This window comes from Ostrea edulis, chromosome 2, assembly GCF_947568905.1.
Source record: "Ostrea edulis chromosome 2, xbOstEdul1.1, whole genome shotgun sequence".
In the NCBI taxonomy this organism is placed as follows: Eukaryota; Metazoa; Mollusca; class Bivalvia; order Ostreida; family Ostreidae; genus Ostrea; species Ostrea edulis.
Window position 1 is genome coordinate 10,182,736 of NC_079165.1, and position 13,761 is coordinate 10,196,496.

The window sequence follows — 13,761 nt, forward strand, 5'->3', positions numbered from 1 at the left end:
ACTGTCATGTCCTCCCATCGGTGGTTATTGCCATTGAAATGTGTTGCTACTGGCAAATCTTTTTTGGTTCTGATGGAGGACCGATGGTTGTTCACCCGTCTGCGAAGGTCTGTTGTTTCTCCTATGTACTGCTTCTAGCAGACATCGCAACTGATGAGATAGATGCAGTTATTGGTTTTGCAGGAAAAGTTTCCCAATATTTTATAACTTCGACCCGTGACAGGACTGCTAAAACCCTCAGCGTCTGAGCTATATTTGCATAATTGACATCTGAGGTCTGAGCATATTTTGAAACCTCCATTGGGTAAAGGGTTATCCAGTTTGGTCCTTACTATCATGTCCTTCAGGTTTCTGGGACGCCTGAAGGATGCCATCGGTGGTTCCTTAAAAACACCAGCCATTCGTTTGTTGGCTTGCAAAATGGGCAGGTGTTTCTTCAGAATACCGTTGATGTTCTTGAGGGCGGGATGATACGTAGTGACCAATGGAACCCTGTCATTCTGAGGGTTTTCTTTATACTGGAGGAGGGGCTGTCGGTCCTGTAGTGACAACTCATCAATCGCGGATTTTTTTGAACTTCATAACCGATTGCTTACATGTAAAACCCATTTATCAGTTTCCGTGATTCTATGGGGTTTTTTTGTTTTTTGTTTTTTTTTACACATCTACCCTAGACATGATCAGTACGGGAATGTCTGATGTTGATTCAATTTCCTGGGCTGCCTATTCTTTGTTTTTGTTTGGAGTTGGTCCATTTTGTTAACTTATTCAAACTTGTTGTTTACATTATCTTTCTCTCAAACTTTGTTCATCTCTTACTTCGTTTGCATAGCTTATTTTCATTTATTTATTTATTTTTTTGTATTTGTTACTTATTATTATTATCTTTTATAAATTATGCATGGTTAAAATAGAATTTCTCTGGGTACGAGTTAGCTTTACTATTTGTCAACGTAATTGGGTTAACTCGTTCCACTTGAGATTAATTAAGTTTATTGTTTTTCTTTTCGGACATTTTGGATCAGCTCTTTGGACGAATAAGGCATGTCCTAATTCGCTCCACTTTTAACATTGATTGGCAAGCCTAAAGACCAAAAACATGTAGTCTGCGTTGTAAATACGTTTGTAGATTAGTGTAGTTGTAGTGCTAGATGTATTTATATGTAGTTTTTGTTATTATGCTCTGTTGATATTGACCACATTATGTAATTCTTTTCGTTTGTCCTGAAGAAGGGACGGGTCGTCCCGAAAATTTGACAATCTCGTTGTTCGTGTCGTTGGTCATTTTAGTGCTTTGTATAATTTTTTGTATTTGACATTGTATCCATATTGTGGATCCGACACTTTGGGTTATCGGGTGTTGTTGGAACTTTAGTGCTTTTATATATATATATATATATATATATATATATATATATATATATAATTTATATATATATACAATTGTATATAGTATGTATGTATGTATTTATGTATATATGTGATTGTATGTACGTATATATAGAGAGTGCGTGTGTGTGTGTGTGTGTGTGTGTGTTTGTGTGTGTGTGTGTGTTTAGTTTACATTGTTGTAAATTTCTCTTTATCAAATAATGATTTAGTTAACACAAGTTCATCTTTAAGTTGGTAAATTGTTTAATATCATTTCTTTATTCTCCTCTTGCTGAGCTCAATGTAAGACAGAGGTTCCCTCGATTCCGAGAGATATCCCTTCATGTCAGACCAGGGATCCTTTGGAAGACCATGTGTGGGTGCTTGTGATGAACCACTCTGAGGTGCGTCCGTGGGCTGCTCAGCGTTCGGTTCTTCGATTGTAATACTGTGGGAGTTTTCATCCACATTACTTTCGTCAACTTTACTTCCAAATTCAGGATACACAACTCTGATAAGAAAAAGTCAGTACAATGATAATGTAGTAAAAAAACATGATAGTTACATGTGTAAATTTGTTGTTTCCATGGCGAACAATACCACAAAAAACAAACATTTTGAGAGTATTTCGTTCCTTATCGACGCCCCCAATTGTTGACAAGTGTAATTCGAGAGAATTGTACATATCATGTTCCTTGATCTTAAGATCAACTGCCTTAGGCCATACATGAATGTTTACCAGTATCGAATTAGTTTTATGCTTCATTGTTCATATAGTTGACATATCAGGGGTGAAATAGTCTACCTCGGGCCTCAAGACCATAAACTAAGAATATTCTTAAAGAGGTTCGCACCTGAGATTTGGAGTAATGTCAATTTTTTGAGAAGTGTATTTTTGATTTCTACATTGAAGGAGAATTAGGAAATTAAAAAGAATAACTGGGGTCGCAACGCTTGTTATTGAGCTATAGTGTTCTAAACATGACTATTTTGCACTTGGAATTTATTCAATTAAACTTAATTTGTTTGTCGGTGTCAACACAACATAAGCAACACAAATCAATCATTACATAGAATACATACATAATCATGTCTTCTAACACTACAGATGAAAAAAAAAAATTAATTAATACTAGTAATGGAAATAAATAATTACCTTTTTGCACTTGATATACGAAAAACTTTATAATATCAAAATTGATAGTTTAAAAGGACATATTAGGAGTAATGTCAATTTCTGAAATTTTACACAATTTTCAAGGTCTTGTCGTACAATTTAAAATGCAACTTTGAAAAGTGGGGGTTGGAGATCAAATTTTTGAATTATTGGCGAAAATACTTAATTTTTATACAAAATTTCGAGTAAATTAATTTAAACTTTTTTAAGAATCGGTGTTCTGTTTGGAGTTAACTTCCTTAAGTCTAAATTTCAAATCCAGCTAATTTTTTAAATAATTTTCATTGGTATATAAAATTTTCAGTATACATGTATGTTTGCAATTGATTTTTAAAAATAAACCTGAAGTTGTTTTTAAACATATGTGCTATATGAATTTTAAGATATAAGTAATCAAAATTTTGACTCAAGTTTATTCTCAGTTTATGGTCTTGAGGCCAGATCTCTATATTTTTAATTCAATTTTTAAATGCCACTATTTAAATTTGAGTTTGATGGCTATAATTATAAAACATCCAACTGACATTAAGCATATTTTACCAGTATCTAATTAGTTTGATGATTTCTTGTTCATACGTTTGACACATGAAATGTTCATCAGGCATGGACTAATCGTATTTAGAGCTACATTTAAATTTAATTTATAAAGATAAAGTATATATTCTAAATGTCACATGCAATTTGCAATTGATAACTATTAATTAAAAATAACCAAGAATGTTCGGAATTCTGTCCTCATGTAACGCACCGTTTGCCTAGTTCTGAATCATCAAATATGTGTCACTGTTTTTGCCAAAAACACGCAGGGGAAATAATCGTGCATGTGCAATACAAAACAACACACTGATAGAACATTCATAGCTGTTTGTTTCACGTCCCGTCGAGAATGTTTCACTCATATTGAGACAGAACATTCATAGCTGTTTGTTTTACGTCCCGTCGAGAATGTTTCACTCATATTGAGACAGAACATTCATAGCTGTTTGTTTTACGTCCCGTTAAGAATGTTTCACTCATATTGAGACAGAACATTCATAGCTGTTTGTTTTACGTCCCGTTAAGAATGTTTCACTCATATTGAGACAGAACATTCATAGCTGTTTGTTTTACGTCCCGTTAAGAATGTTTCACTCATATTGAGACAGAACATTCATAGCTGTTTGTTTTACGTCCCGTTAAGAATGTTTCACTCATATTGAGACAGAACATTCATAGCTGTTTGTTTTACGTCCCGTTAAGAATTTTTCACTCATATTGAGACAGAACATTCATAGCTGTTTGTTTTACGTCCCGTTAAGAATTTTTCACTCATATTGAGACAGAACATTCATAGCTGTTTGTTTTACGTCCCGTCGAGAATGTTTCACTCATATTGAGACAGAACATTCATAGCTGTTTGTTTCACGTCCCGTTAAGAATGTTTCACTCATATTGAGACAGAACATTCATAGCTGTTTGTTTTACGTCCCGTTAAGAATGTTTCACTCATATTGAGACAGAACATTCATAGCTGTTTGTTTTACGTCCCGTTAAGAATGTTTCACTCATATTGAGACAGAACATTCATAGCTGTTTGTTTTACGTCCCGTTAAGAATGTTTCACTCATATTGAGACAGAACATTCATAGCTGTTTGTTTTACGTCCCGTTAAGAATGTTTCACTCATATTGAGACAGAACATTCATAGCTGTTTGTTTTACGTCCCGTTAAGAATTTTTCACTCATATTGAGACAGAACATTCATAGCTGTTTGTTTTACGTCCCGTTAAGAATTTTTCACTCATATTGAGACAGAACATTCATAGCTGTTTGTTTTACGTCCCGTCGAGAATGTTTCACTCATATTGAGACAGAACATTCATAGCTGTTTGTTTCACGTCCCGTTAAGAATGTTTCACTCATATTGAGACAGAACATTCATAGCTGTTTGTTTTACGTCCCGTTAAGAATGTTTCACTCATATTGAGACAGAACATTCATAGCTGTTTGTTTTACGTCCCGTTAAGAATGTTTCACTCATATTGAGACAGAACATTCATAGCTGTTTGTTTTACGTCCCGTTAAGAATTTTTCACTCATATTGAGACAGAACATTCATAGCTGTTTGTTTTACGTCCCGTTAAGAATTTTTCACTCATATTGAGACAGAACATTCATAGCTGTTTGTTTTACGTCCCGTTAAGAATTTTTCACTCATATTGAGACAGAACATTCATAGCTGTTTGTTTTACGTCCCGTTAAGAATGTTTCACTCATATTGAGACAGAACATTCATAGCTGTTTGTTTTACGTCCCGTTAAGAATTTTTCACTCATATTGAGACAGAACATTCATAGCTGTTTGTTTTACGTCCCGTTAAGAATGTTTCACTCATATTGAGACAGAACATTCATAGCTGTTTGTTTTACGTCCCGTTAAGAATTTTTCACTCATATTGAGACAGAACATTCATAGCTGTTTGTTTCACGTCCCGTTAAGAATGTTTCACTCATATTGAGACAGAACATTCATAGCTGTTTGTTTTACGTCCCGTTAAGAATGTTTCACTCATATTGAGACAGAACATTCATAGCTGTTTGTTTTACGTCCCGTTAAGAATTTTTCACTCATATTGAGACAGAACATTCATAGCTGTTTGTTTTACGTCCCGTTAAGAATTTTTCACTCATATTGAGACAGAACATTCATAGCTGTTTGTTTTACGTCCCGTCGAGAATGTTTCACTCATATTGAGACAGAACATTCATAGCTGTTTGTTTCACGTCCCGTTAAGAATGTTTCACTCATATTGAGACAGAACATTCATAGCTGTTTGTTTTACGTCCCGTTAAGATTGTTTCACTCATATTGAGACAGAACATTCATAGCTGTTTGTTTTACGTCCCGTTAAGAATGTTTCACTCATATTGAGACAGAACATTCATAGCTGTTTGTTTTACGTCCCGTCGAGAATGTTTCACTCATATTGAGACAGAACATTCATAGCTGTTTGTTTTACGTCCCGTTAAGAATGTTTCACTCATATTGAGACAGAACATTCATAGCTGTTTGTTTTACGTCCCGTCGAGAATGTTTCACTCATATTGAGACAGAACATTCATAGCTGTTTGTTTTACGTCCCGTTAAGAATGTTTCACTCATATTGAGACAGAACATTCATAGCTGTTTGTTTTACGTCCCGTTAAGAATTTTTCACTCATATTGAGACAGAACATTCATAGCTGTTTGTTTTACGTCCCGTTAAGAATTTTTCACTCATATTGAGACAGAACATTCATAGCTGTTTGTTTTACGTCCCGTTAAGAATTTTTCACTCATATTGAGACAGAACATTCATAGCTGTTTGTTTTACGTCCCGTTAAGAATGTTTCACTCATATTGAGACAGAACATTCATAGCTGTTTGTTTTACGTCCCGTTAAGAATGTTTCACTCATATTGAGACAGAACATTCATAGCTGTTTGTTTTACGTCCCGTTAAGAATGTTTCACTCATATTGAGACAGAACATTCATAGCTGTTTGTTTTACGTCCCGTTAAGAATGTTTCACTCATATTGAGACAGAACATTCATAGCTGTTTGTTTTACGTCCCGTTAAGAATGTTTCACTCATATTGAGACAGAACATTCATAGCTGTTTGTTTTACGTCCCGTTAAGAATTTTTCACTCATATTGAGACAGAACATTCATAGCTGTTTGTTTTACGTCCCGTTAAGAATGTTTCACTCATATTGAGACAGAACATTCATAGCTGTTTGTTTTACGTCCCGTTAAGAATGTTTCACTCATATTGAGACAGAACATTCATAGCTGTTTGTTTTACGTCCCGTTAAGATTGTTTCACTCATATTGAGACAGAACATTCATAGCTGTTTGTTTTACGTCCCGTTAAGAATGTTTCACTCATATTGAGACAGAACATTCATAGCTGTTTGTTTTACGTCCCGTTAAGAATGTTTCACTCATATTGAGACAGAACATTCATAGCTGTTTGTTTTACGTCCCGTTAAGAATGTTTCACTCATATTGAGACAGAACATTCATAGCTGTTTGTTTTACGTCCCGTTAAGAATTTTTCACTCATATTGAGACAGAACATTCATAGCTGTTTGTTTTACGTCCCGTTAAGAATTTTTCACTCATATTGAGACAGAACATTCATAGCTGTTTGTTTTACGTCCCGTTAAGAATTTTTCACTCATATTGAGACAGAACATTCATAGCTGTTTGTTTTACGTCCCGTTAAGAATGTTTCACTCATATTGAGACAGAACATTCATAGCTGTTTGTTTTACGTCCCGTTAAGAATGTTTCACTCATATTGAGACAGAACATTCATAGCTGTTTGTTTTACGTCCCGTTAAGAATGTTTCACTCATATTGAGACAGAACATTCATAGCTGTTTGTTTTACGTCCCGTTAAGAATGTTTCACTCATATTGAGACAGAACATTCATAGCTGTTTGTTTTACGTCCCGTTAAGATTGTTTCACTCATATTGAGACAGAACATTCATAGCTGTTTGTTTTACGTCCCGTTAAGATTGTTTCACTCATATTGAGACAGAACATTCATAGCTGTTTGTTTTACGTCCCGTTAAGATTGTTTCACTCATATTGAGACAGAACATTCATAGCTGTTTGTTTTACGTCCCGTTGAGAATGTTTCACTCATATTGAGACCTCACCAGCTGTAGGTGAAGTACCACAAATTCCGACCTATACTTGGTACTTACGGCCGTAGCAGTGAGGGTGTTTTAACATGTCATCGTCTGCCACGACACGGGACCTCCATTTTTAAGGTCATATTCGAAAGACCCCAATGTAGAAATTAATTTATTTACCACCTGTCAATCAAACGTTACGACATTCGAACCTGATCTGTAGTTTGCCACTCTATAACTACACTGCCAGTTTCAAACGAATCCTCGCAAGCATAACGGAAATCGTCTGGAAAACAAATGGAACAGAGAAAGGGACGGACGGACAGATGGAGAAGAAACCTGGGACGGACGGACAGACGGAGAAGAAACTGGGACGGACGGACAGACGGAGAAGAAACTGGGACGGACGGACAGACGGAGAAGAAACCTGGGACGGACGGACGGAAAAGAAACCTGGGACGGACGGACAATGAACTCTTTGATATATTAGCGACAAATAGATGGTTTCCGAGTATGCTTGTTTTTATTTATTGATCCCTTACCTCAAAACTCTAACGAGCACAAGAAAACAGGATATAACCAATCCAATCAGCACTACACCGAGACAGGAATATAACACAACCAAGTGTATCTGAAAAAAAGATAAAAGGGCCCAAAACGATTTACAATCTAATTGAAAATTAGACCCTTTGATCCGCTCACCTACAATCGCTATCGTAGTGATTGTAGGTGAGCGGATCAAAGAATATAATTTTAACTGAGCGGATTATTTAAGGATCTAATTTGATTAGATTGAACGATTTAGAGACTAAAATATTAATTTAGATTAATAATGATTTAATAAAGTGCATACATTATCCTAATAATAAGTCTTTATAAAGATACATGTAGCTCTTGTTATTATGTATCTTTATCCAAACTACTTCAACACAGGTGTTTGACGATTTATATTAAAAGTGGTAATTAGTGGTACCGATCAAAATACAAATGTAGGTGTGATAAGTGAAAGTGCAGGCGGTATTACAGTGTGATAAGTGAAAGTGCAGGCGGTATTACAGTGTGATAAGTGAAAGTGCAGGCGGTATTACAATTTTCAGTCACTGGGAGTTATTACGGACGCCAGTTCATGAATTAGGGTAAGAAATTCAATTTCAAAATGACATCTAATATTGCATGTTCTATGAAATTTCTTGTTGCAATATACAAATTGCATTTTAGTACCAGTGGTACAATTTTTATGGCGTACATGTATGTGTAAATACATAACATAAATAATGTAGATAAATGTTTTTCTTTTTAATAATGAAATAAAAAAAAAACCTGTAATTTCTTCAAATCTAAATCTCACCGTTCATGCGCCTGTTTAGAGATCAAGTTAGAAATACAGCATAAATTTTTGAAAAGTAGCAGGTGAGCTTAAAAAGATCTTGCAATGCTAAAACATGGGAGTAGAGAGAAACTGTAATAAGCGAGCTCACCTTTATGACTACCCGCGTGGGCCATAATGAGATCACGTGATTTGCTTTTTATCAGCTAAAAAATGATGGGGATTACCCAAAGAGCTCTGGGAAAATATCGCCGTCGCTGCGGAATTATCGTGTTTTCCTCACCTAAGGACACCCCATGATTAATGAAAGTTTGGCCTGCTTTTGAAAAAAAAAAAAACCATATCGAAATACGGATGGCTTATCGCCATAGGCAGTGTGGTTTATAATCATATTTATACTTGATAGAGACAGGTTGCCTTGAAATAAAGAGGTACCAATATAGGTGGGTACTTTAATTGTTGGAGGTAGGGTATTTAATAACCTAATGCCTGTCAGATGTAGACTGCTTTATAATGTGATACTTGGTACAGGTAGGGTGGTTTATAACGGGGTAACTATTACAGGTAGGGTGGTTTACAATGTGGTACCTGTTACAGGTAGGGTGGTTTACAATGTGGTATTTGTTACAGGTACGGTGATTTATAACGTGGTACCTTTTACAGGTAGGGTGGTTTATAACGTGTTACCTGTTACAGGTAGGGTGATTTATAACGTGGTACCTGTTAGAGGTAGGGTGGTTTATAACGTGGTACCTGTTACAGGTAGGTGGTTTATAACGTGGTACCTGTTACAGGTAGGGTGGTTTATAACGTGGTACCTGTTACAGGTATGGTGATTTATAACGTGATATCTATTACAGGTAGGGTGGTTTACAATGTGGTATCTGTTACAGGTAGGGTGGTTTATAATGTGGTACCTGTTACAGGTAGGGTGGTTTATAATGTGGTATTTGTTACAGGTAGGGTGGTTTACAATGTGGTATCTGTTACACGTAGGGTGGTTTATAACGTGGAACCCGTTACAGGTAGGGTGGTTTATGATGTGGTATTTGTTACAGGTAGCGTTTTTATAACCTGGTTCCTGTTACAGGTAGGGCGATTTATAACGGGGTACCTGCTACGGGTAGGGTGGTTCATAACGTGGTACCTGTTACAGGTAGGGTGGTTCATAACGTGGTACCTGTTACAGGTAGGGTGGTTTATAACGTGGTACCTGTTACAGGTAGGGTGGTGTATATCGTGTTACCTGTTACAGGTAGGGTGGTTTATAATGTGACACCTGTTACAGGTAGGGTGGTTTATCATGTGGTATTTGTTACAGGTAGAGTGATTTATAACGTGGTACCAGTTACCGGTAGGGTGGCTCATAATGTGACACCAATTACAGGTAGGGTGGTTTATAACGTGGTACCTGTTACAGTAAGAGGGTGGTTTATAACGTGGTACCTGTTACAGGTAGGGTGGTTTATAACGTGACACCAATTACAGGTAGGCGGTTTATAACGTGGTACCTGTGACAGGTATGGTGATTTATAACGTGGTACCTGTTACAGGTAGGGTGGTTTATAATATGGTAACTGTTACAGGTAGGGTGGTTTATAATGTGGTAACTCTTACAGGTAGGATGGTTTATAATGTGGTATCTGTTAGTGGTAGGGTGGTTTATAATGTGGTACCTGTTACAAGTAAGGTGATGTATAATGTGGTACCTGTTACAGGTAGGGTTTGACATAACCTGATACAAGTGCATCTTTGTTACAAGAAAGGTGTTGCATTATCTGGTTCCTGATAGTGGTAGGGTGGTTTAAAATATGGTTAACGTCCATAGAAGGCCGACAAATTTATGTAGATAGTCAGTAACAAACCTAATAAGTGTTTTATTTTGTCGAGGACCAATATGTTTTATTTGTAAATATATATAAGAAAGAAACAAAATTAAAAGACACCTCGGACATCATTTCGCTACTCGCCAGCATTCACGTGACATATTTGATCCAATGAAATTGCCTCATACACTAGTCCGAGGTAAAGCTGTTAGAAGTGCTGTACAATTCGTACCTTCTACAGCATTGTGGGAAAGTAGTTATTTTCCTGCGATGTTATTCAAACTCTTAATAATAATAATCTAGTGTGCCTGGGGCTTGGAACTTATCTGCCGTATACCTTTGTATTCATGCGAATTTAATGCGATTTGTTTTATTTCGCATTACCGCCGTGTGAACGCTATTTGATTCCAATTAATTGGATGCGTATTATTTTACTTCGCATAATGCGTACCCGTGTGAACAATTAGAGTGAGGATCATCTTTATGACCTGAAAAAGTTTCTGATTCTTCCTAATATTTCATTCTTTAGAATTTATTTCTCTTAATCCTTATTCTTAAAATTAGTTTTACTGAGCCATACGGGTACTCCATTATTTGTTTTATACAAATGCTAAATCTATAGAATGCATGTCAACAATTTTATCATACGACATACACTGTAATGTTCCTTTACTTTGTACATGTAATCTGCTTGTGTAGAATGATTTTCATAATAGTTTCGGTTCCTGCATAGGCGTATGTTTTTAATTATTCATTTATTTATTGTAGAGAAGCTAGCATATCTTAATTGGTGCTTTTTGAAAAAAACGAAGAAAACAAGAGGATTGTTATGTTCAGTCATGCTTTGCAAGAATTCCACATTTGACAGCAATCGTCTATCACAACCAAAATCAGGCCTTAGACGTAATGACATAGATCGAATTAGTGCTACAGATCGAATTATAAATCTTTAAACAGCAAACGTGATACTAGTATCGTACTACAGGTGAGCTTAAAAAACGCATAGATTAACACTTAGGTGTACCAAAAATAGTAATACAGTATATTAGTTTTACAACAGATTTTTTTTTATCAAAATACAGTAAAACGCGGGAGCTTCGACCCTAGACACCCACAAAGGCTTCGACCCCGGACTCACTAGGGACCTAAAAGCGGGCCCGAGACCCTCCGTCTATTAGATTGTTTTTCGCACCCCAATACTGATATCGTTAATCTGTCCCTAAATATCTATATTATCCATAGCCGTATGGTCCTCGTCAGAAACGGGAAGGAGCTGAATGAGGGTTTGAATGAAATGTGACTGTCAGATCATTTAAAAATCTTCTCCAGGCCAGGGAACTCAATTTGATTAATTCCTTTATGTTGATTGATATTATTGTTAAAGTGGGTTAATCATTGAAATAAAAGCAAAATCAAAACAAAAGTATAAAACCAAACGTGTGCCATGGTACCATTGTTAAATTGATTTTGGAATATATGGTCAAAGACGGCATTTTCTGACTAGACTAATACCAATGAAGACATTGTGAATATTTGACAGCGTAAGTTCTGTTGATTTCTTTGAATTCTTTATCATTTAGAAGCAATATTAGCTGTTATTTTAATGTCGAAAAAAAAATTGTTATAAAATTGTGATTTACTATTTAAATGACAGAAGAAAAAAAATAACCGTTTGTTATCCAGAGGCCCTGAATGAAGTAAAATTACATTATTGTCTTCCCGTACAAAAATTTATTTCCATCGAATACTATATTATATTCAATAGAACCGAAATCTTTATTTTGATAAAATCAAAATCTTAAAGTTAGTTTTTATTCTATTAATGATCATGATTAAAGTTTCATACAAAACTATCATAATAGCATATTTTTAACAACAAACTTAGAGAGCTAATATTACTTTAAGAGTTTAAGTTCTTTCAAAATTTGGACACTACCAAAGTTAGCGCCATCAGAGTGAAATTCGTTGCTTGTGATCAAATGCATATACCCAATATAGTGGAAAATGTTTGTATATTGCTCGGAACAAAGCGAAACTCAAACGAACTTTATACTCACCATAGCTTTTCAAATTGAGGAAAACCACAGTGATAAATGGAACTGCAGGTACCGAAAGAGCATATAAATCAGGACACTCTTTTACATCTTCCTGGTTCTTTTGTTTCTGGATGCAAGCCAGCTGGTTTTTAAGACAATGTTTTTTAAATACAACTTATGCGTATTGGATTTCACCAAACAGGTCAACGTTCTGTTTTATCTGTAATACTATACTGCAGATAATAACGGAATAAGGTCTATCATATGTAATGAATATCGACCTGTGATAACTGCAGCACAAAATAAAGAAATCATTACCAATTTAATTTTCCACTGAATGAACTGCTGGAGTACAATGGTAGCCCAGTGACTGTTCATTACTTAAACGCTGAACGTATGTTGGTATCATCATATCGCTATGTATTCTTTAAGCAGTAAAGTTGAGAATTAAGTGAGCTAACTGAGTCTTTTGAAGTAAACTAAAACAGAAATGAAGAAGTAGAAGAAGAGAGAGAGAGAGAGAGAGAGAGAGAGAGAGAGAGAGAGAGAGAGGGGGGGGAAATGAAAAAAAAAAAAGACAGAGGAGAAAAAAGAAGTGGGAGCAAAAGTGAAGACAGAAAATGAGATGGTGGTGCTTGTAATCCAAATAAGCGAGCTTGTATTTACGCGAGCTTGTAATCCGAAGAAGTAATGTTGTCATCCATGTACTTATAAAATTTCTGTTTTCGTTTCCTTTATCACATACATATATTAGCGAGAAACACATAGGTACATGAATATGTAACCGGGTGGAATAATAACATGAACTCCGGTGTTGTGGGTTGTATCTTTTATTGTGGCGATGTAACTAAAAATTATTGTTGCATGACCCTGAAATGCAATCAAAGTTATGAATACAAGAACAATAACTCTGCATAAGAATTTTACAATCAAGGTCCTTATCAAAATATTAAAAAGATAGTTTAAAATACATAGAAATTATAAATTACAATAATTTCTTAAATCAATAATCTTTCCCTACACTTAGCATGAATAAGCTTATCATAATAAAGAGTTTATGATATACACAAACTGAATAAATTCTAAATAATAGATGATTCATGCTAAGCTGCTAAAGTACATGAATTGAACAAAAAGAAAACTGACTATAAATTCTTTAACAATTTGCATGTGTAATACTGAATTTATAGTAAAACTTACAACATTTCTACAATTAACCATACCTCCCATGAGGTGCAAAGGTCGGTGCAAATATAAAGCAATCCTCTTACTTTATAGTATGTGTTGCTGTTCTAAATATAATAAAATAGGTATTTACTGTAGAGTTATAATTTATTGCATGAATGAATATTTACTCTCA

At 35.2% G+C, this 13,761-nt stretch overlaps 1 protein-coding gene across 1 annotated transcript; it reads right to left on the reverse strand.

Moving 5' to 3' along the window:
• Positions 1–1,633: 1,633 nt before the first annotated feature.
• Positions 1,634–12,468, reverse strand: LOC125678726 (uncharacterized). Its single transcript, XM_056156074.1, has 3 exons — positions 12,423–12,468; positions 7,755–7,843; positions 1,634–1,882 (listed from the first exon to the last, which is right to left on the reverse strand). The coding sequence occupies exons 1-3, from the start codon at positions 12,423–12,425 to the stop codon at positions 1,642–1,644; spliced, it is 333 nt and encodes a 110-aa protein (XP_056012049.1). The 5' UTR covers positions 12,426–12,468; the 3' UTR covers positions 1,634–1,641.
• Between the last annotated feature and the right edge of the window lie 1,293 nt (positions 12,469–13,761).

Excerpts from the sequence above, each read along its gene's own strand:
- LOC125678726 (XM_056156074.1), bottom strand. Across the intron at positions 1,883-7,754 it reads GTGCTCGTTAGAGTTTTGAG|AGTTGTGTATCCTGAATTTG; the intron begins GTAAGGGATCAA and ends TTTTCTTATCAG.